The following is a 21,675-nucleotide window of genomic DNA, read 5'->3' on the forward strand; positions in this document are numbered from 1 at the left end:
ACCATATACACACCATACACACACCATACACACCCAATACACACCCATACACACCCCATACACACCCCATACACACCCCATACACACACCATACACACACCCATACACACCCCATACACACACCATACATACCCCACACCATACACACCCCATACACACCATACACACCCCATACACACCATACACACACCATATACACACCATATACACACCATACACACACCATACACACACCATACACACCATACACACACCATACACACACCATATACACACCATACACACACCATACACACCATACACACCCCATACACACCATACACACACCATACACACCCCATACACACACCATATACACACACATACACACACCATACACACCATACACACACCATACACACACCATATACACACCATACACACACCATACACACCATACACACACCATACACACATACACACCATACACACACCATACACACACCATATACACACCATATACACACCATACACACCATACACACCCCATACACACACCATACACACACCCCATACACACCATACACACCCCTACACACACCATACACACCCCATACACACACCATACACCCACCCCATACACACCCCATACACACACCCCATACACACACTATACACAGCATACACACACCATACACACCCCATACACACACCATACACACCCCATACATACCCCATACCCACCATACACACACCATACACACTCTATACACACCTCATGCACACACCATACACACCCCATACACACAGAGTTATCATGCCTTGGGTTTTTTCTAGCTCCATGGCACATTCCCTATGCCATGGTTTCATGCTGGGTTTTATTGGCATCCCTCACCTTGGGATGACAATCTTCCCTTGCACTGGGCTGCACCCAGCAGCCTGCTCCTGGTGGCCTGTAGTGGTGCATGGCTATCTGTGGTGGTCCATGGTGGTCCATGGTGGTGATGCATCCCCCCTTTTCCAGGCTGCCCTGAAATGAAATCTGAGAAATGCTTGTTCAGCCTGAGCCTTGAAAAACAGCACCTGGCTCAGCCCTTCCCCAGCTTATCAGAAACACTCCCTGCTTCCAGGAACTGCTGCTGCCTTACAGAGCTCCTGGGTTTTTGATGAACAGTGCTGGCAACTGTTATTCTTCCCTGAACGGCAGAACATCGCTGTTCTCGGATAAGAAAGTGCAGGCTGAAACTGTGGCGAGGATGAAACAGTGTTACAACTAAGCCCACTCTCTCGCTGCCCTGTACACAGTGGTCCAAAATGAGACCCCTTGAGCTGCTCTGGACCACAGCAGGGTGTGGCCAGCACTTCCCTCTGAGTGAGGCCTCTCAGAGCCAGCAAACTCAAGCCCGCTGTACTCGAGGATCACCCAACAAGGATGGATCCTGAGCTGATACCCTTGCTCCCTGAGGCTCAGCCCTTTGCCTCTTGAGGGGATGCAAAGGCATCCAAAGCGAGCGTTTCACTGACCTCTGAGGGGAATTTTTCACAAGTACCTTGCTTGCACTGTCTTTCTGTATGTGTGCATGCCCCTATGCACAGGCTGTAGCAAATCTGGGACAAATGCTGCTCTCTTGGGTGTTTCAGTACCTCAGATCTAAGTAACTTAGGACTGTAAGTAAGGTTAAGTCATAGGTTAGGAGCAAAGTTAAAGGCTGCTAAAGTGTTGTTCTTTTGCTAAGTTGTCAAGTTTAAGTTACATAGGTTAGATGCTGTTAAGTGTTATTCCTCTGCTAAATTGTTAAGTTACAAGTTAAGTACTATTAAGTGTGAGTGCTACAAAGCTTTTAGGCCATATTCCTTTTTATCCTTGCCCTCACTGGCCTTTTGTTGCATGCACACACACACACACACACACACACACCACACCCCTAGATGGCTTTTGGTTCGCATGTCTTTTGATTGCCTGGTTTTTGTTTGTTGTACCTTTTTTTCTCCTCAATGTGCCTCTACTGTCCAGTAAGTGAATCTTGCCAATTAACTTTGTTGTGCTGCCACTTAATATTAAATTTGGTTTTTGCTGATACCCTTGCCAGTGTTTTTTTAAGTGACTCAAACACAATCGTTAGTGACACACATGCTGGTCCTAGGACTGCACCAGATCACGATGGGCACTGAGAGCACAGCTACACTTGCCTGCCCTGGGGGGATCAGGCCCCTGAGATTCCAGTCTTCTTTTCCATATTCCCCTGGCAAGCATAACCAAGCCTTGGGTCCCCAGAGATGACAATTGTTTTTCCACCTCCTGGCGTGCAGCAGCACAAGGCCATGGGCCTTGCCAAGCTCCTTCACCTCCATGCTGGAAGTGGAGCCAGAAACCTGCCAGCCTCAGGAGGTGACTGTAAAGAGCGTGGCAGGCACCACAAGTGAGTGCCTGCAGCACGGTCGTCACTGCCAGGGCCAGGAGGAGTCGTGCAGATGCTGCTGTGCCAGGGCACAGGCAGCGCTGGGTCACGGGGAGGTCTGGCATGGATGGGCAGCAGCCCCTTCCTTCCTTTCCTGTGTGGAAAGAGGGCAGGGATGGAGGAGGCACTGCCGAGGACTCACACGTCTGCTCGAGTGCAGGTGAGGCTTCTGCTGGGGTCTCTACTGCAGTGCTCACATTGCCACCCCATCCCAAACGCCAGGGTAACACCTTCAGAAGGTCAGAGGCTTTGACCAGGTGGGCACAAAGCACCCAGGACTGGTGCAGATATATGGGGTGACCTTTTCACATATGGGCTTCCCGTGCTGCAGGAAGCTGCTGTCCAGGGAGTCTGAAGGGCTCCTTGTTCCGATTTGAAGTTTGTGTGCCAGCAATGGAAAAAATAGAGCAAAGGCAAATATTTTAAAGGGAAAATTGTGCATGAATGTGGCAGCTGTGTCATCTCCCTGGCTCAGGACCAGGGTTGTCACTGTGTGTCCGTGGGGAGAGCCCCCAGAACCCACACCTCTCTGTGCCCCAGACCCATGGTGGGACCCTAGGAGTGTCCTTTCAGGGCACTAGGACAGGAAGTGTCACCCATTAACCCCTTCACGTGGGTGCTGCCTGTGTCAAGCCAGAGACAGCTCTTACAGTGCTTTCCCCTCCAACTTCTCTGGGACCCCCAGGCTGAGTATATGGGGTCTCGGTCCCATACCTAGGTAGTCTCTTCCACCACGAAGCCACGAGCCATTCGTGGCTTTTCCTGTAGAACGTCCCTAGAGCAGGGTATCACCCCAGCATGGCGCTGTGGGTGCCAGTAAAACAGCCAATGCACTGTGCAGGGGGATCCCTCTTTCGAATATCACAGTGAGGCTAGAGATCTGCAGGATCCACCTGGGACATAGATAGCCTCAGGATCTCCTGGGGCTCTCCTGTCCCTTGTATCCCAATGAAGCAATGTGCCCAGGACTAGTCTGGGAGTCCCCTGTGGATCCTCATCATGTTCCAGGCCATTTATGTGCTGAGGTCAGTGCTGGTGGCATGACACTGCCACAGCAAAGTCTCCTCCAAAATGAGGGGCCTTGACCATTGACCTCCCCAGCAATCCTCAGGCCAACAAGTGCCTGGCATTTTTTGGCTGATGTGGTTTCTGCATGGCCTAGGAATGATCTCCTTGGGTTATTTCTGACTCACAGGACAGGAAACATTTCGGGGTTTAAGCCAAGCTGAATAATATGCTCATTTCCTTGTGCTGACTACAAAGCACCTGCTCCAGGGGATTTATGGAGTGCCGGCCTCTCGCAGTCACTGTGCGGCTGCCTGCCCGGATGTTTTTATTTTCCTGGTATGGCCAGCAAGTGCCAAAGCCTGTTTTCCTAAACACACTGTGACCCCCTGGCACGTTCCTTTGAGGGGAGCCCAGGCAGAGCCATGGGCTGCAGAACACCCATGCTGGGATGCCCAGGGTGCTGGAGAGCCAGGGCGGTGCCAGCACCCTGCCAGGGCTGAGGGTAGCAGGAATGCATGGCCAACCCACTGATGCCAAAACCTGGCCTGATGCAGAGCAGCCACAGCTATGACAAACGACCTGGGAAAGTCCCAAAGGAATGGAACATGGGCATGAGCAAGGGAGGATGAGACCATGTGAGAGAGGGCAAGAGGGCACAAGAGTGAGCCCCAGCATGGAACTGCCCAGGACACAGAGCCCATCCCATGACTGGGGACCTGCAGACACCATCCCACAGCAGGTCCTGTCCCATGGCAGGGAACCCACACACCCGCTCCAACCAGGGTCACAGAGCCCCTGTGAAATGCTGTGCCCAGCCTCTGGGGTCAGAACACCTCTTCCTGCAAGGAGGGTCAGGGTGCTGGGGCCAGGGACATCCATGGAAGATACAAGGCACACCAGCATGCCTTGCAGCCCATGCTTCTCCACCTGCATCGAGCTTCATCCAGCATGCAGCCAGTCTGCAGAGTAAGGTGACATCATTTTTTTTCTTACATCCCCTCTATTTTGTCCCCTTTTTGGAGCAATAGTCTCATTGCTGGTAGGGCTGTACTTCAGCTCTGTGAGCTGTCCCATCTGGCTTGCCAGCTGTGGGATGAAGGATGCCATGAGCCAGCTGTCATTCCCTGGCTAGTCCTTTGTCTTCCCTTCCCAGCTCCTGACTGCCTATCTCTTCCTCACCCCTCTGCTTACCTCTCCCCAGTGAGCAGTGAATGGTCATCACTCAGAGCTGGCATCTACCTGCACCTGCCCTGGTGCCCTGGGTACTCTGGTGCTTGACACATCCTCAGCGTGCTGGGCAATCCCAGAGCTGCTTCATGGTCCACAGCAGCACCAATGCAGTTTGGTCCAGTGATAAGCTGGGGTTGTGGATTTTTTTGTTTGTTTGTTTTTGAGTTTTTTGTTTGCTTGTTTGTTTTTTGTTTTGGGTTGGTTTGGTTTTGGGTTGGGTTTTTTTTGTTCCGAGAGAAAATAAAATAGCTTTGGGGACCAGGAGCCAAGCTCCCCAGTGCCTAAAACAGCAATCACAGCACTTCCTCGGATTTATGGTGTTTGCTTTCACAATGCCAGCCGGGATCCTGTTTGCTTCCTGCTCTGCAGCTGCAGCTCCAGCTGAAGGCTCAGGAGATTCAGGTTTTATAACCCTCCTGGATTCTGCTGGTGGCAACTTGTCCAGCATCAATTATTACCCCCTGAGCCTCCTGCAGTGCTGGGGTGGGCTGTTGTCACCTCATCCCAGCACCATTGGCTTGGGTGCTCTTCCTTCCCCATCCATGGGGTCCCATCCCTGGCACTGGGCATTCTGCTGCTCTGCAGAGGGATTGCTGGGAGAGGAGGCCCTGGTGGGGTGCAGTGCCCAGCTTTTCTCAGACACAGCTACAATCTGAGACCCCAGCCAGGCAGGAGAGCTGGCTCCTGCTGGGAGGATGCAGAGACATGGATGTGATCTTCTGCAGGATCCTGGGATACTCAAAGGTGGTCACTGCTCCTCACTGGCACACACGTAGACAGGCAGTGATCCCTTCTGTTGGTCTCTGCCTGGTAAATCGAAGTGACTGAACATCTAGAGAGGCACTTCTTCCAGCCCCTTTATCCTTTCTGTGGTTCTTCCCTGGGTCTCAGTTGTTCTCCAAGATGTGAGACCATAAGCAGCTGCTTTCTTTCAGCCTCTGCAGCAAAACCTCCTCCAGGCTGGCACAGCAGGAGAGGGTGTCAGCTACTCTTGCCACAGTACCCCTCAAGAGCCCAGGCAGAGGCTCTGAAACACCAAGTCCAATTGCAATTATTGCTTTCCAAATTACGAGCTCCCTCCTGTACAACCTGGACCAAAATGCTCTGGATCACCCTCAGGGCTGTGTGTACTGGGGACAGGTGGATGGCCAGGAATGCAAAAGTGGGGGAAGGAAAGTGGCTAGGAGGGGGAATAGCAGGATCAATAGGCTATGGGGGACCACCAGCCCCTTTCTTTATGCACAGCCACAGTGTGGATGGTGCTCCATTGCCCTGCTCCCTCTGCAGTGTGCCAAGAGATGTCCTGATGTTCCTCTTTTTCTCTGCATTTTCCCAGCAAAGCACTTTGATGAAAAACCCAATGACCATGAATGGACTTGTAGCTTTAACCCTCTATTTAATGAACCATAATGGCTACAGAAATCCTGAGAATGCTTCTCCACGTCCCTGATGGAGCAGGGGCAATGCCCTTCCTCACAGCCAAGAGATGCTGTCGCCCCAGGTCTTGAGGACTTTTCTGGAAGCCTGTCCAAATCCCGTGGGCCTCTGAGTGAAACCCACCACTTCTTTTTTTTAACATTTGCTGTTCTTGTTGATGAAACAATGATGGATTATTTCATTGCAGTTATTTGCGTGCCAGACTTCTTTCTCCAAACACACAATAGGAATATTAATTAACTGCTCTGACGACAAACACTTTTATCTTCCTTATATAGTAACAACTCTGCACCAACGAGCAAGTTCCATTTGTCACTGATACACTCCACCATCCCGGCTCACGGCCCAGCGGTCAGCAGGGCGTGCCCAGCATTTTTCTGATTTGTTATCAGCCTTTCCTAACAGATCCCACACTCGCTGCCATCCAGCCACCCCGCCGAGGGACACAGCATCATCCGTGGCACTACAACAGGGCTGGGGAAATTCTCTAAGGGGAAGAAGGGATGCAAAGCCAGGGCTTCTCCCTCAGCAGTGGGAGCACAAGCTGCAGGAGACGGATGCAACGGGATGGCAAAGGGGCCCAGAGCACCAAAGGGAAGGGACTCTGCCTTCAAATCCGAAGGTGGTGAATCCAAAGCGGATAAAGCGGATAAAAGGAAGCATTTTTCTTTCTCACTCTGTGCTTAATTAGACTGCCACAGGAAAATGCTCGGGCCAAAATTTAGCAGGATTCAATGAGGGATTGGGCACTTATAGGGATAAGAAAAATATCCAGCTATAATAGTGAATGCCAATACAAATTCTGGAAGGGATATTAAGCCTCACGCGTCAAGGTGTAAATTTATCCCAAACTCTCAGGAACAGGGAGCTTAATGCAGGGGCAGATGACCCACATATGCCACCGCTGCTGATGCTGCCTCACTGCCGGCACAGCCTTGAGCTGGCTGAGCCCCTGGCTGGACCATCCCCAGAGCCCTGTTTCCTGCTGCTGGCAGCACCTCTGACAAGGGCTGCAAATTTCTTTTGGCAAGTCAGCCCTTTGCTGGTAGCTCTCTGGGGCCATGCGGCTCCCAGGGCTCTGACCTCCTCTGTCTTGCACTGCAGCTCACTTTGCCAGCAGATAACAGCCTTATCACTTCTACACAGAGGTAGCCCCTCTGGGTGAGGGTCTGTGAGGTCCACAGGCACAACCCTGGGTGATGTGGCACCTTCCCACAAGTCCTTGCTTACTTCTCAGGTTACCTGCTGCCCAAAAGCACTTTTACCTCCTAATTTCATCCCTCCTGTTTCCTGCTTCTCTTGGGCCAGTCTGCAGCCCCTGGAAGAGGATGCTCAGCCCCCGTACCTTGTGGGTGCTCCAGGTGTACAGGCACCGTCCTCTTTCATGGGCACTGCTCAGATGACCCTCGTTCATTCTCTCCTGTTCTGCATCAGTTGTAGCTGCTGTACTGTCTGCTCTGGTCACAGCACCAAACATGTCAGAGCTCAGTGAGTGTTTGGACAACACTCTCAGACACATGCTGGGGTGTCCTGCACAGGGCCAGGAGTTGGACACGGTGACCCTGATGATGAGCCCCTTCTGACTCAGCATATTCTATGACTCTATGACTCTATGATTCTATGATTTTGTGATCCTGTGATTTTAAACCTGCTGTCTCTGTCCCCAGCCTATGCGTGGCTATGAACCTAGCACAACTGCAGCTCAGGCTGGGGTCAAAGTGCCGTGATGTGGGTGCAAGCACCTCCATCCCCAAATGAGGATGGTGCCATTTGCATCCCACATTGTTAGCAGAATGCTTGTGCTGCTCTGGTCACTGTGAGATGGGATGATCCCAAAACCTTGGCTTGCTGTGAAGGAGCAGTGACGGCTCAGCATGACCAGAGGGGAGCCTGGAGCTCTCCTGGTCAGGAGCCAGGGTCTCCCGTGCTTGCTGCTTACGTGCTCACCACACCGCAGAGGGCAGCACTGCAGGGGACCTTTGGATCTCCCCTTGCTGTGGAGCCTTGCACCCACAGGGGCTTCCAACTGGAGAAATTTCTGGAGGGCATGAATCAGCTTTTCACAGCTTGTTAAAAATCTTGATCCTACCTCTTGTTTTCATGCCTTTCAAATCAGGAAATGAGTTTTACAACTTTTCCAGTGGGGCACAGCTGGTGGCCAGGGTCGTAAAGCTGAACTTTATAAATATCTCTCATTGGGATCAGGGGAAGAGCATTAAAAAGGCAGAGGGAGAAAGAGAAAGAGAAGGCAAAGGAGCAAAGGCAATAGAGAAGCAAAGCGACCAAGTCCAGCTCAACCATCTACAGCCATGCAAGCGCAGAAGATGAGGGGTGCTTGGGGCAGGCTTTGCCTGCTTCTTTCCCTCCTCCTCCAGCTGCCGGGCTCCCAGGCCAAATGCTACTTCCAGGCTAAAGGTAAGTGGGGAGGTGAGGTGGGAAGAGGCTGATAGGAAGAGGAGGCCTCAGCTTTCTCAGCATGGCAGGGCTCTTCCCTATGCCTGAGAAGTATGGAAGGGATTGTGCTGAGCTCAGGAATGGCATCATGGGCCAGTGGAGACTGGAAGGAGCAGTCTATAAACCACAGAACAGCTCCCCAGGGCTCTGGCTGAGAAACAGCTTTCTGGGCCATGAAGGCTCCTGGCAGGTGCCTGGCTAGGGCTGAGCGTGCAGCAGCAAAGGGAGGAGGGTGGCTCATCATCCCTCTGTTGTCTCCTCCCAGGGCTGCAGAAATGCCCAAACCCTAAGGGGTGCTGGATTTGTCCTCTCCAGGGAAGCAAGAGCCACTTGCTTCTTGCTCTAGACCCACGGGGTAGTGGTGAGAGCCCCAAGGCAGAGTCAGGAGAGGATGGATGGGTACATCACCCATGAGAGATGACAGGGCATTCCATACCTGCAGGATGGTGGATAGACCACCGTATATCATCCATAGCACAAGGTGGGTGAGAGGTCATCGTGATACTTCTGCCCCTCTTCAGGGCACAGGGGTGTCAAGGAGGCTTCCACTCACCCTCAGCACAGACCCATGTGCTCTCATCACCACTGTTTCCTTTGCAGCTCCCTGTGAGTACGAAGGGAAACAGTTCTCCCTTGGGGAATCGTGGCTGAGCACCAACTGCCTGCTCTGCACCTGCCTGCACCCCATTGGCGTGGGCTGCTGTGAGACGTGAGTGAGGGGCTGGGCTGGGGTGGGCTGTACCACCCCTGCATCTGCAGCGGCGGGTGTCTGCTGGCTGCAAATGCAGCCGATATCAGAGCCTTGGCAGGGCTGCAGGGCACCAGGTCCTGGCAAACAAGAGGAAGAGGTGGGCAGGACCCCACTGGGGCATTGAGGGTGGTGGGGTGAGTTGGGGTAGTTGGAAAGAGTGTTTTGGCACAGCAAGATGCCCAGATGGGCCAGGAGCTGAGTCCCAGCCTGCCTGAGCTGGTCTGGAAGACATCCCGTGCAGAGGGCTGGCAGCAGGAAGCCACCCGGCCCAGTCAGCAGACCCCCAGCACTAATCAGAGGTACTGATGGCACTGTGTCCTCTCCCACAGCACCCAGCATCCGATCGACTTCCCTGACTGGTGCGAGGCCCACTACGACTCACAGACCTGCCAGATCTCGGTGGTGCAGAAGGCCAACCCCAGCCTGCCGTGCGTGAAGAGCGTGGAGCACGAGTGGGGCTCGGCCAGCACCCCTGAGCCGCTGGTGAACAAGGTGCTGGGTGCGGGGCTCAGCAGATAGAGAGAGTCTCGGCAGCGCCCGCGCCCCTCGGCGCCGCTCTCCCCCCTCCAGAGCACACTGCCCGCATGCTCCAGACCTGCCCACCCACCCTGTAGAGGCATCACCGCCCGCACCTTCGAAGGAAACCACTATCCACACACCACGGCACCAAGCCTTGCTTCTGCCTCCAGCTTCCTGAACCAGTGCGCCTTCCCCGTGAGGTGTTCTGCACATCGTGGGAATGCAGATTCTACAGGATCTCCTCCAGGTGGGCAGAAATCCTTCAGAGACTAAAAAAAGGCTACAAAGCAGCCTGCTCCATGGCAGTCCTGCATTCCGATATCGAGCCCCAAGCAAAGCAGCTCCCTACTCCCTCCCAGACCTGTACTCCTCTGCACAGCAGCCGTGGGCAGCTCGCTGGGGTCACCACGGCACCTCGTGCAGGATTCCCACACCCTGTCCAGCCCCTCCTCTGCTCCCGGAGTGCAAGGGGCACAACCCACCTCTGGAACCACTAATGCCCCTGCTCCAAAAGCCCCTGGGGTCCCTGGCACTGTAGGCCAGCCCTGGGCAACACCGCAACAGAGCCAGCCCAGGGTAGGTGGCAGAACAGGATGTCCCCAGGGGAGAGCCCCATCCCCACTGGCAAGGGAGCAGGGTGGGGAGGGTTCAGGAAGCAGAAGCAATCCAAGTGCCAGGGTGGAGGCAGCCACCCTGGCAGCTGCCCCAGCTGGTGCCATGCCTGTGTTGTGCAGAGCCTTGTGTAGATGTTTCTGTTCTTGCAATAAAGATACTGAACAAAGAGGTCTCCAGCCTGTGACTGCTCTATAAGGTGGGATACGTCCAGCACCAGGAACAATACAGGAATAAGGCTCTTGGGAAAGCTGAGTTTTCCACATTTAGATGTTTATTACATTTCCATGCAAAGAGGAAAGCTCATCGGAAAGTTCAGTAAAAATGGGGAGCTGGCTATTGAGCAGGGAGATCTCCATGCCAGCTCTTGGTTGCACAGCATGCATTCCTTACAGCACCCCAAGGATCCAAAGACCAGCAGGATGCTTTCACACCAGGAGCCCAGGCCAACAGTGCTGCTCAGTTTTGAATCATCACGATCATACTGACACAGCACAGGCCTGCATCCTGCCCACCTTCACATGCCAGCTGCACAGGGCTAGCCTGCCACAACCTACCTCCTCCAGGTGGGGGTGGCTGGAACACTGGACTCAATGTATAGGACAACTCTCCAAGAGGCAGGACACATGCCAGGGCAGGAGAGCAGGGTCTCACCCAGCCCAGGTGGCCACTGCGCTTCACCTGGATGCCAGACCTCTGCTTGTACGGTCTCTGTAAGGGCACAGCCTTCACCCAAGGGTGGTATGGAGCTTCACTGGAAGAGCTCCCCTCTCCCCTCCCTGGGCTGGACCTTTCCTTCTTGGAAGCCCCATACGAGGTAAAGGCACATCAGCAGATTCCTGGGAAGGCAGATTTCTTTTTGCTGAGTGCTAGGACTTGCACCTTCACCCAGGCAGGAAGGGTCCAGCTCCACCTGGGGGCTGCAGCACAAGACACTGCATCAAGCAGTGTTCTTCCACCCACTGACAGGACAGACACGCCTGGAGCCCACCTGGACATCACAGGTGAATCCAAGGGGACACCGGGATGCGTGCACCACAGCACTCTGGTAACAGTCCTGCCTGCCATTCCCATTGGTGGCACACACTTGCAGCTCTGCAAGCCAACCACCTCTCCCTACGTCAGATGGTGATGGAGTTAGTGCTGGAGAACTGAGATACATAGGAAGCCAGGATAGGGTTGGTGGGAAGAACTTTGATGGGCAAGTCCCAGCTGAAGGTGTCCACTTCCATCTGCTCCACCCCAGTCCAGGTGACAGCCTCCGATTGGCTCCCACGAACCAAGCAAGTCCCCGCTGACTCTCCAGAAGTCACAAACTCAAAGTGCAGCCTCCACTTCAGGGACACTGTGGGCAAGAGGGCAGTCAGCACATAACACCCACAAGGGCCATGGACAGCAGCTGTCTCAGCACAGTCTGTCCTGGCAAGGGGACAGCAAATGACCCCGCTCACACAGGCCAGCTCCCTCCCAAGGGACACAACTCTGCTGAGCAAGGGCAGGGCTGGGGACATCACAGTCTTCCCGCAGAGACAAGCAGGGTCCCTTCCCTGGTGGGTACTAACCGATGTTGGTGGTGAATCCTGGGGTTGAGCTGAGCGGGATGGGCAGGCTGAAGCTGCTCTGCGCTGTGTGCAGGCAGGACTCCTGATGGCGGGCGTGCACGGTGAAGGAGACAGGCTGCCCCCGCCGCCGCTGGAACTCCTCCTGGATGCTCTCCTCTGTCTGCAGGCTCACTGAGAACTGCAGGGCAATTGGAAGGGTGCTTGCTCTCACAAGCTCATACACACCACATGAAAAGCCTTGGGGGGTCCATTTCCCAAGTGAGCTCAGGACTGGACCATTGCCTGCCTCAGAGTCCAAGGTGATCCTAGCTGGGTGCCACCAGAAACCTCACAGCCCAGTGCCACCCCAATCCCTTCTCCACATCCCTCACCCTGAACCCCTGCCTCTCCCCAGTAATCCCAGACACAGCAATGACCTGCAGACAGGGGATATCTCCTTCTGAGAAGTTGAAGGTCCCAATGACATCCTCTCCAATCTTATATACAGTCTTAAAGATGCAGAACGTCCCCACCTTCCCACGAGTGTTGCTGATGTTATACAGATCTGTGGAGCAAGAAGAGGGATAAGGGTTGTGGCAGCACAAGGCTCTGCTCTGTGCAGTGTTCTGGGTTAATGACATGACCTCATGCCTCCTGTTTGGGTGTGAAGGACAGTCCTTAGAGGTGGTATTCCCTTTGGGAAATTTCTGCAAGGAGCAAGGGCAAACCCTACACTGGCTACCACGTGTCACGGGCAGAGGGTCTCTCAGTCTGAAGTAGGAACAGCCTGAGACTGGCTAGGAGGCCCTGATAGAGCAGCTCCACAGCCATAGTCAGAACTTCAGTTTGTCCGTGAGAAATATTTTGCAGCTGGCCCTGAGATGCTCTCCATGACCAGCTTCCTAGGAAGGACAGCAGGTTTGAGGGAATGTGACCTACGCAGGCTGCGTCGGGAGGTGGCCACCATGAGCAGTTCTGTCGCTAGGTCTGCCAGGCGAGAGTCTTTCTTCAAGCCCTCTTCCTCCTCCAGGAAGGGGTTTGAGGGTGCAACAGCCTCATCCTGTGGGAACTGGTAGTCCTTGAGCCCTGGGAAGAAGGTGAGAGCATCAGCAGGGCAGGGTGCAGCCCGGCCTGCCTGTGCAGGGAGCGCAGCGCGTGGCCTTACCATGCAGCACGAGGACTCGGAAGGGCACGCGCAGGAGCTTGATGGGGGAGTTGACGCGCTGGCAGCCAATGGTCAGCTTGTACACGTACTTCACAGACTGCCCCCGGAAAGAGGGGGGGCCATCGACAGGCAGTGTCTCACAGTATGAATCTGCAACGAGCGCAGAAAATTTGCTTTCCAAAGCCAGAAGGAAGATCCTGCAGCTGTTGTGTGCAGGCTCCCTGCACCAAGTGTTACGACCAGCAGTGCTGAGCTAGCGACAGAGCCCGGTGCTTTCTGCTGTCTCCTCTTTCCTCCAGCGGCCAAGCACAACCCAGCTCCCCTGCACCAGGCACACTGCTCCCCACATCACATGCACCATCATCCAGATACTGCTTCCAGCACATACAACCACACACACAAACTTTGTCTCCAAAGAATGTGAAAGATGTAAAATCCAGGAATACAACCACGAGAGCTAAACTTACTCATCACGAGTTCAACCCGAATTTGCCTCTGTGGACTCCTTTGCCCAGCACTCTCACAGCACAGCCTCCTCCAGGCCCTGTCCCATGCAGGTATCGATCAGTACTTCATGCCTCTTTTGCTTCTGCTTTACACAAACGCTCAAACTCAGCAACAAGTAAGTTTACTCTGTGTTTTCATTTGAAGGACTGCAGCTAACTGATCAAGAAACAATTCCTGAGACCTTCACATAAACCTGTGGTTTTTCCCCCCTTGACAAGCTGATGACTTAGATCACAAAGTCTCTGACTCTGAGGGCTCTGAGGTACTGGGGCCTGGCTTTCACCACATTCAGCCCTCCTAGAGCCCCTTGGCCACCACACAAACCCCAATGCCTCTTGACACAGTGTGAACACTTCTGCAGGTTTCCAAACCACACGCTGTATAACAAGAAAGACACAAACAGTGAACTGTGGAAAGTCTCCACCTCTCTGGCTTGCCCACCGTAATGCAGATACGCCCTGCCAGAGGAAGGGCAGCATCCTGCCCTGAAACCACAGATCCTTCCCCATGTCTGGTACACACTGAATGTTGAGGCTTAGATGAAAAGTTAGGGTTACATTTTAAATATAACTTCTGGATTTCAAATAACAGGACTGGAAGGAAGAAAAAAAGCCTGTGCTAGTGTGTAGTGGCGACAGGATGTCACACCTTTAAACACAAGCCTCTCTTTCTGGATGAGGGTGCAGATAAAGCAAAGAACTACCCTGACAGGGAGGAAAATCAGGTATTTCCAAGGAAAGAAGCAAACTTCTGTAACCCCCGTACCAGACTCAACAAGAGGGCTCACAAAGACCTTCCTGCCTAGTGAGGACAATCTGAGCAGAGACCACCACAGTCAAAGAAGGATGGACAGTTTGCTACCTGGCTCAGGAATGCCAAAACTCAGGAAGTCCCAGCTTTCATGCATATCCCAGAAGGAAGCACATTCCTTCCACTACAAATGCCTTCCTCACCCACCTGCTGTGCCCTCTGGCTGGCCTTCTGGGCTTTGTCCAGGCTGCTTCCATTTCCTCCCCTCTCTGTGATGTACCAAATTTTTAAAGGTATTACAAAACCAGAGGGGAGGCAAAACAGCCACAGAAATGATTTGAGGACTTGAGCAAAAGCTTCATGGTGACAAATTTAAAGAGCTCAGCCTGGGCCACGTGTCAAAGGGCTGTCAAAGGGCTGGGAGATGAGTCAACTTCAACATATAGGCACCATAACAAGAGTAAGGTATTGGGGAATAAGTTGGTCAGTGAATGAAAACCAGTCCTTTTATCAGGAGACAGTCTGACACAACCTCAGCTGTATGTGCCAGCTCTGGCTGCAGTTTAATAACACAGTATGCTGCTGAAGCAGAATTAAGATTTCTTGGGTTTTCTGGTTTGGTTTTTTTCCCCCTTCCCAAACTGCGTAGCAAAACTCAAAACTTCTGAAAAACAGGAAATGAAGAATTAAGATACACACCCACACAGCCTTAACTCTCCCTCCATGGAGCTGGCAGGAGACCCCAGGAATGGTCTGCAAGTGTGCCAGCTGCAGTCTCACGTGACAACAGCAGCACCACAGGCTGATGGGATCGGTGTGAACAGCCTGGCAGGAATGAGACCGGGGCTGTGATACAGCCTGGGATTTCAGTGCTAAAAAAGCAGTGCCACATGCAGCCACATCACATGTGATGCATGAAACAGACAGGTGAATCCCACAGCACAGGGGAAAAGCTGGACTGTACAGCCAAGGAACCTCAAGAAATAGAGGAGTTTGTGTCCTTCCAGAGGAGCTGCGTCCAAGCACCAGGCAGATGCAGGCTGCTTGTACCAGTGCCACCCAGAGGCAGAGAGGACACACATTTCACAAGGTCATTGAAAAGGGTAGACAATCCCTAGCTTAGCTGGGGGTGGAACAGCATCTGCTTGTTAAGCCAGTGCACAGTCAATCCCTCAATCCATCCCAGCCACCTGGAACTTGGGCTGTCGTCACTGATCTGTTATCCCAGAAACAGCCCAACCTGCCTAAAGTGTGTCAAGAAAAGGGACTTCCCTCTGCTCCCAGGGAATGGATGCTCCAGCCCCAAACCTGCAAGCAGCAAGGAACACAGGAGAATCCAGGTAAACCTCAGGCCAGCTAAGATTTCTGCCTCCTGCTCCTTCCTGCTGGCATGGCCACCTCCTTTCCCCAACATGCTGCTGTGCAATAATAAGTGAATAACTAAACGTCTTCATACAACAGGCTCTGCAGTTTAGAGGCACAGCCCCAAGATGGCACTGCCCCACCCCACTAACCACCAAGGCAAGCCAGCCTGGTTTCACCAGGTCCATCTTTCCCTCCAGTCAGGCCCCTCCAAAGCCAGAAAGGCAGGAGACACCAGCTTCACAACCAGCATGTCATAACCCCGCGGCTGCTTGGTCTCACTTGCAGCTTCACTTCCCTCTGCAGAGCTCAGTGACCCAGCAGAGCCCGCCCCAGCATAGGCACTGTCTCTCCATTCCCTGTGCTCTGCAGCGTGAGGGGTCTTCATCAACCGCTCCCAGCAGATCCCTGGGACAATAACAAAGCTCTCCATGCACGGCCTGAGAGGCCTAACATCACTGCACCTAATCACAGGCCACTGGAATGCAAAGGAGATCTGACATGACCTGAACAGGCTGGGTCACACAGCCACCAACCAAGAGAGAACCAGCGCATACTCAAGCTGTTCCCATTCTATGCAGACATGGAGAGCTTTGAGCAGAGAAGGTGAAGAGTGCTCACTTTCACAGCAGAAAAACTAGAACATCCAGAAAACTGTTGTTTCCAGGACAGCCACAACCTGAGGAGGAAGCCCAAACCTTTGGAGGACACCAGCCTAAATTCCAAGAATACACCAGTGTGACTGAAGAAATAAAGGCAAGGAAATGCAGGTGTATGTAGCCATTCCTCCTGCTGCAACTAGATGCTTCAAAAGTTTTATGCCTTGCAGCTACTCAGTGGACCTGCAGTAAAGGCCACAGGCCAGGGGCAGGACTGAGGGACATGCTGCAGTACACAGCCCTAGCACAGCAGAGAACAGACTCTGGATGATGCAGCAGCTCCTTGGCACTCATGCTCCAACCAAAGCACCTCATCTTTTGTGAGCACCAGGATCTCACACTTGCAGCACCCCTCAGGTCTGCAAAGCCAGTTTTGAAAGCAGAGCTCCCCAGAGACGAGCTCTGTGAGCAGGGGAAGAGAAGACAGGACTCACAGGACTTGGACTCCCCAGGATCCAGTCGCAAGTCACAGAAGAGGATCTTTGGTGGGGTAGACAGGATACACTGACCCCGCTCTCCTGGAAGAGAATAAGAAACACATGAATGCTGCACAGCCTCAGGCTGTGTCCAGGTCAGTCAAACTTTATCCCCATGAGGAGTAACAAGGAGAAGAGAGCCAGAGAGGAAGCATCTCTTGCCCGGGTCATATTATGAGACATTGCCACTGCAGCTGGACAAACAATTGTCATGTTTCAATCCAAGATACTGTCACTGTGATTTCAGTATTAACAAGGTCCCACAACATCTATCACCAGGAATGCAACACAAACTTCACACTCACCTCTATGCACGCTGCATCAAGACACACACATTACGGTCTGCTGGACTCCTGCTCACTGTGCTCACTGTCCCTACCTGGGTGACAGGCAGGAGTGGCACTCACCTCTGTTGGGGACAAAGACGGTCTCGTTCTCTGCCTGCACATCGTGCTTGCTGCCATCAGAGGGAGGGAGTGCCACCCGGTTCTCACTGGCGTGAAACTGGCAGTGGATCTGGGCGCTGGCCCATGCCAGCATCTCACTGAAAGCAAAGAGCAACACTCATATCTCTGCTTAAACCTCAATTACAGCAGGCAGGAATTGGGAGAAGAGTAACTGCCAGCTCAGCTCCATGCAGAACTGCTTCTCTGGAAGGAAGAAGGTGTTGCTTCACTGTCACTGAAGCTACTCTCACAGTCCCCTTCCAAGTCTTGGGAATAAGCTCAAGCTGGGATGCTGACTCAAAGCCACTTCCACACCAGCTGCTGACAACAGCTTCACCCAAGCCTGGCTCTGCAGCCCAAGGACTCTTTTTAAGCAGCAATAATTGCAGTCTGAGCCACAACACCATCAGCACAGCACCGGCATGGCATGAGAAAACATACCTGCCCCAAGAAACGTCCCAGACATTCATGGCAGAGGACAACAGGCAGCGGAGGTCAGCAGCCCCTGTCCCCTTCTATGACAAGAGACAAGATGGTTTGTGCAAAACTTCACAGGGATCTTTCAGCCAACATGCTGAGATCAAGTGTTCCAAGATCCAGTCCAAAGCTTTACTTGTTTGTTCATCTTTCACATCATCCACAGATTAGAACTGGCCACTCACTGCACTCTTGGGAGGACACCTCAAGCTCCTGCATGTGGGCCTGGCAGAGGACTCTCAGCCATCAGGAGCTAAATCCCAAGCCAGAGGTGACACACAGATCAGCACTCTGGTAACAACAGAACCATTAGGGAAGTGGGCAAATCCTAAAGCAACAAATTCCTGCAACCTGGGCTCAGCTCCCCCTGCCCACAGCACAGAGATGCCCCAAGCTCAACGCTCCTCAGGGCAGGTAGGCACAGACATGCTCCCTCTGACCCCACAGCACCATCCCCAACAAGAACATCAGCTGCTGTTCGTGCCAGACCAAAGGAGGATGCTTCTGGGTCTTTCATTAGGACCTACTCACTCCTCCTTATGCAAGGACTTTGCTGACGGCAATTGGGGAGGCAAAGGTGTCATTCTGACCCCTCTCTGTACAGCCCCAGGAATTAATGTAGGGCCACGTGTCCAGCACAAAAACCAGTCTCGTGTTTTGGACTCTGCTGTGACGTCAGCCATTCCACAAGCCACTTCCCACGGTAGTAGTGACACCTTTCAGTTTCCAAATCACTCCTCTATTTTTATTTCAGTGGTGGTCTCTATAGTTTGGCCAGTGAATAGTTCCTCTGGTGTTTTCTAACATCACGATCTGATTAGTAAGCACCAACAACAGAGCTCTAGGCAGCACAGGGAATTTTTGTAGCACACAAGTGTCCCTGCATGTGACACATCAGAACAGTTAAAGGTCTGGATGAACTGGAGAATAAGGCGTGCTGTATTTGTGTCCGCTGACTAATGATGTGCTATCTGATCTTTTGTATGGGCTGGCTGCCCTTACCCAACACACCTCAGTTACTATACCTAGTTGCTCTGAGCTGTAATTCTGCATTTTCAGAAGTACCAGCATGGCTTTTTCATCAGGGCTGCCAGATGTTTTTTCTTGCAAGGTATCTGCTGTTTGGAAGCAGAGAACTGCTCTTGCTTGAGGCAATGTTTGCTAGTTTTATATAAGCTTAGAGTGATTACAATACCTTCAAACACCGTATTTTGAGTATGTTTTTCTTTCTTTTTCAGTATAGCTTCACAACATGCCACTGGATTGTTTTCATTTTTTTCTAGCCAGGTGTCCCAACAAAATTTGCATGTCCCTTCCTGCCAGCAGAGCTGGCTTGCTCAGCTAGTGCTTGTTCAGCACTGGAGGATCCTGCACTGGTGCTGAGGTCACTTCCTTCCAGTCTCACCTTCCCCCACAACTCCTGTAGCCTACACAGGACATGCTCAGTGCAGCCTCTGGGTAGAAGAGACTTGTTTCTTGTACTCCACCATGGAATTAATTTCCTGCCTTTCTTTCAATTCTGTCCCTGTTCTCAATACGTGGCCTCGCTGTCCCTCCACCTGCCAGCCCCAAAACCTCCGACAGGCCTCTCTGCCTGCTGCAGTCACGGTGCTTTGATCTGGCTCCTGCCTTTACGCAACCCACAGCCTCACTTCCCAAACCACCAACCTGTCTGATGCTGCCACTCGTTTGACTTAGCCAGGTCTTGTCTGACTGATCACCAGGGGCTTTTGGTATTATTTTAAAAACTTTTCTTTTTCAAGAGGCAGTCTTCTACACATCACAACACATCTGAAGTTTTAAATGAAGCTCTCGTGAATACACTGAAACCCCTCCAAACCATGCCACCTGGTACCCTACCAGTCCCACATGTTTCAGAAGCAGATAAAACACAGGACAGACATCTTGTTGGCACAGAGGACAAAACTCTGGGAAGCTGGATGCTTATGCCACAGCTGAATTTGAAACCTGATCTCAGCAGTTCCAAAGGAAACAGGAAGAAAAGAAGGAAAATTAGGGAAGGCAACAAATACAGAAGCCCTCTGCTGCTGAGACTGCAGGCACTGTGAGTGTGTGCCCACCAAAACAATCACATGTGAACATCATACTGGTGATGAAAACATGCTGAACCTGACAGGGCTGGAAACAGACACTTCCCAGGAACGACTCAAGATGAGAAAGCACCTCCACTCCCTAAAGAATCAGACAAGGCCGCACACTCAGCGGACATGAAGGCTTTGGGTGATTACTTGTGACACAGAGTCACCCCCTGTGAGCCAATATGGGAAGGTCCCATCTTCTCACATTTCCTCAGCACGGAGAAGGGGAGATGCAGGGCTCAAAGGCTGGGCCACAGACAATGGGGATGCAGAAGGTGCCCCTTTCAGACCCGGCCCTTTGTCTGTCACCTCTGGAGGCAGGGATCACATTGGTCTGTCCAGCACTGCTGGATAAAAGAGAGCTCCTTCCACAAATGCAGGAAATAATGACGTTGCCTGGATGTTGTTCTGTGGGACTGTCACCCTGGTGTGACCAGATAGCCCACTTTGACAGCCAGTTTGGCTTCATTTTCTGCCAGTCACTGTCACTGAGGGCTCACCTGAGTGACAGAGAATCTCTAACTGCATACCTCCTTCCTGGTCTACTTCTTGGGGGCACAAAACCCAGCATAATTACCTCAGCTTTGCCCCCAAAATTGAGAGATGATGCAAGGCTTCCTTAAGGGAGTGCCTTGAGTAGGGAAGTCACAAGGGGCTGAGCTGGCACCACTGCCCTACAATGCAGCCATGACTACTACCCCAGAGAGGGGAGAGAGGAGGGGCTATTCCTTCTGGAGAGACCCAGGCAGCTCCAGCATTAGGAGGCTCTGTGCACAGACGGGCTCCTGTACCTGCTGGCAGAGGTGGACGAGGCCGATAATGGGTTGGTGAAGGTGATCACACACTCCAGCACCTCCCCTGCCAGGAACACGGGCCCACGGCCCAGCTTGGCCAACACTTCAATCATGGCTCGGACAATCCTGCTGCACACCTGCCAAAAAAGCCAACATTAGGCACGTTATCACAGAATCATAGATTAAAGGAATCATCAGTTGGTTTGGGGTGGAAGAGTCCTTAAAGATCATCTTGTTCCAGCTCCCCTGCCATGGGCAGGGACACCTCCCAGCAGAACAGATTGCTGGGACCCCATCCCGCGTGGCACTGTACATTTCCAGGGATAAAGGAACCACAATTTCTCTGGGCAACCTGTGCCAGTGCCTCCCCACCCTCACAGTAAAGAATTTCTTTCTAATATTTAATCTAAACGTAGTCTCTTTTCAGTTTAAAGCCATTCCCCCTGGTGCTGTCATGGACACACAGAGAGAGGGCTCGGCCACGTAACTGAGGGGGAATGGGGACACAGATACAGATACACACACAGACACACACACACACACAGGAGGTGTGGGGGGAAGGACGCACAGCCCCGTCTTTACAAACACATACATCTTCCTCCCAGGTCCACACAGGCAACGAAGTGGGGTCAGGACACACCGCGACGGTGAGAAGGACAGCCCTGACACCCCAGCCCTGCGGTCCCGAAGGTAAACACGCACACGGATAGCTCTACCGGAGGGATCAGGGACACAGGGCCGCAAACTTTCCGCAGCTCCCGCCTCAGGCCCACTCACCACCCGCACAGGCCGCGCTCGCCGTCCGGCACCACCGCAGGCCCGGCTCCCCCCCCGCCGCTCGGCGGGGATCGGCAGCGCTCGGGCAGAGTTCGGCAACGCTCGGGCCTAGTTCGGCAAGGCTCGGGCCTAGTTCGGCAAGGCTCGGGCCTAGTTCGGCAAGGCTCGGGCCT

At 52.9% G+C, this 21,675-nt stretch overlaps 2 protein-coding genes across 7 annotated transcripts; one reads left to right on the forward strand and one right to left on the reverse strand.

The window, feature by feature from the left end:
• Positions 1–8,305: 8,305 nt before the first annotated feature.
• On the forward strand, positions 8,306–10,623 carry LOC119695700 (microseminoprotein, prostate associated). Its single transcript, XM_038124694.1, has 3 exons — positions 8,306–8,528; positions 9,168–9,276; positions 9,648–10,623. Exons 1-3 carry the CDS (start codon positions 8,423–8,425, stop codon positions 9,835–9,837), a joined length of 405 nt encoding a protein of 134 aa, XP_037980622.1. The 5' UTR covers positions 8,306–8,422; the 3' UTR covers positions 9,838–10,623.
• An 82-nt stretch (positions 10,624–10,705) lies between these two features.
• On the reverse strand, positions 10,706–21,652 carry RGP1 (RGP1 homolog, RAB6A GEF complex partner 1). 6 transcript variants are annotated; one of them, XM_038124686.1, is made up of 9 exons: positions 21,503–21,652; positions 20,723–20,862; positions 17,317–17,453; positions 16,868–16,951; positions 13,156–13,305; positions 12,930–13,076; positions 12,428–12,555; positions 12,012–12,189; positions 10,706–11,794 (listed from the first exon to the last, which is right to left on the reverse strand). In XM_038124686.1, the coding sequence occupies exons 2-9, from the start codon at positions 20,836–20,838 to the stop codon at positions 11,571–11,573; spliced, it is 1,164 nt and encodes a 387-aa protein (XP_037980614.1). In that variant the 5' UTR covers positions 20,839–20,862; positions 21,503–21,652; the 3' UTR covers positions 10,706–11,570. The 6 variants fall into 6 exon arrangements, with proteins under 6 accessions (XP_037980614.1, XP_037980616.1, XP_037980617.1 ...); XM_038124688.1 differs by having other exon boundaries at positions 21,428–21,557; XM_038124689.1 differs by having other exon boundaries at positions 21,442–21,551.
• Between the last annotated feature and the right edge of the window lie 23 nt (positions 21,653–21,675).

The sequence above is a fragment of the Motacilla alba genome, chromosome Z, assembly GCF_015832195.1.
Source record: "Motacilla alba alba isolate MOTALB_02 chromosome Z, Motacilla_alba_V1.0_pri, whole genome shotgun sequence".
Classification (NCBI taxonomy): domain Eukaryota; kingdom Metazoa; phylum Chordata; class Aves; order Passeriformes; family Motacillidae; genus Motacilla; species Motacilla alba.

Excerpts from the sequence above, each read along its gene's own strand:
- LOC119695700 (XM_038124694.1), top strand. The coding sequence starts at position 8,423 with ATGCAAGCGCAGAAGATGAGGGGTGCTTGGGGCAGGCTTTGCCTGCTT. Across the intron at positions 8,529-9,167 it reads ATGCTACTTCCAGGCTAAAG|CTCCCTGTGAGTACGAAGGG; the intron begins GTAAGTGGGGAG and ends TTTCCTTTGCAG. Across the intron at positions 9,277-9,647 it reads GGCGTGGGCTGCTGTGAGAC|CACCCAGCATCCGATCGACT; the intron begins GTGAGTGAGGGG and ends CCTCTCCCACAG.
- RGP1 (XM_038124686.1), bottom strand. The coding sequence starts at position 20,838 with ATGATTGAAGTGTTGGCCAAGCTGGGCCGTGGGCCCGTGTTCCTGGCA. Across the intron at positions 13,306-16,867 it reads TCCTGGGGAGTCCAAGTCCT|ATTCATACTGTGAGACACTG; the intron begins GTGAGTCCTGTC and ends CGCTCGTTGCAG. Across the intron at positions 11,795-12,011 it reads AGGATTCACCACCAACATCG|TGTCCCTGAAGTGGAGGCTG; the intron begins GTTAGTACCCAC and ends TCTTGCCCACAG.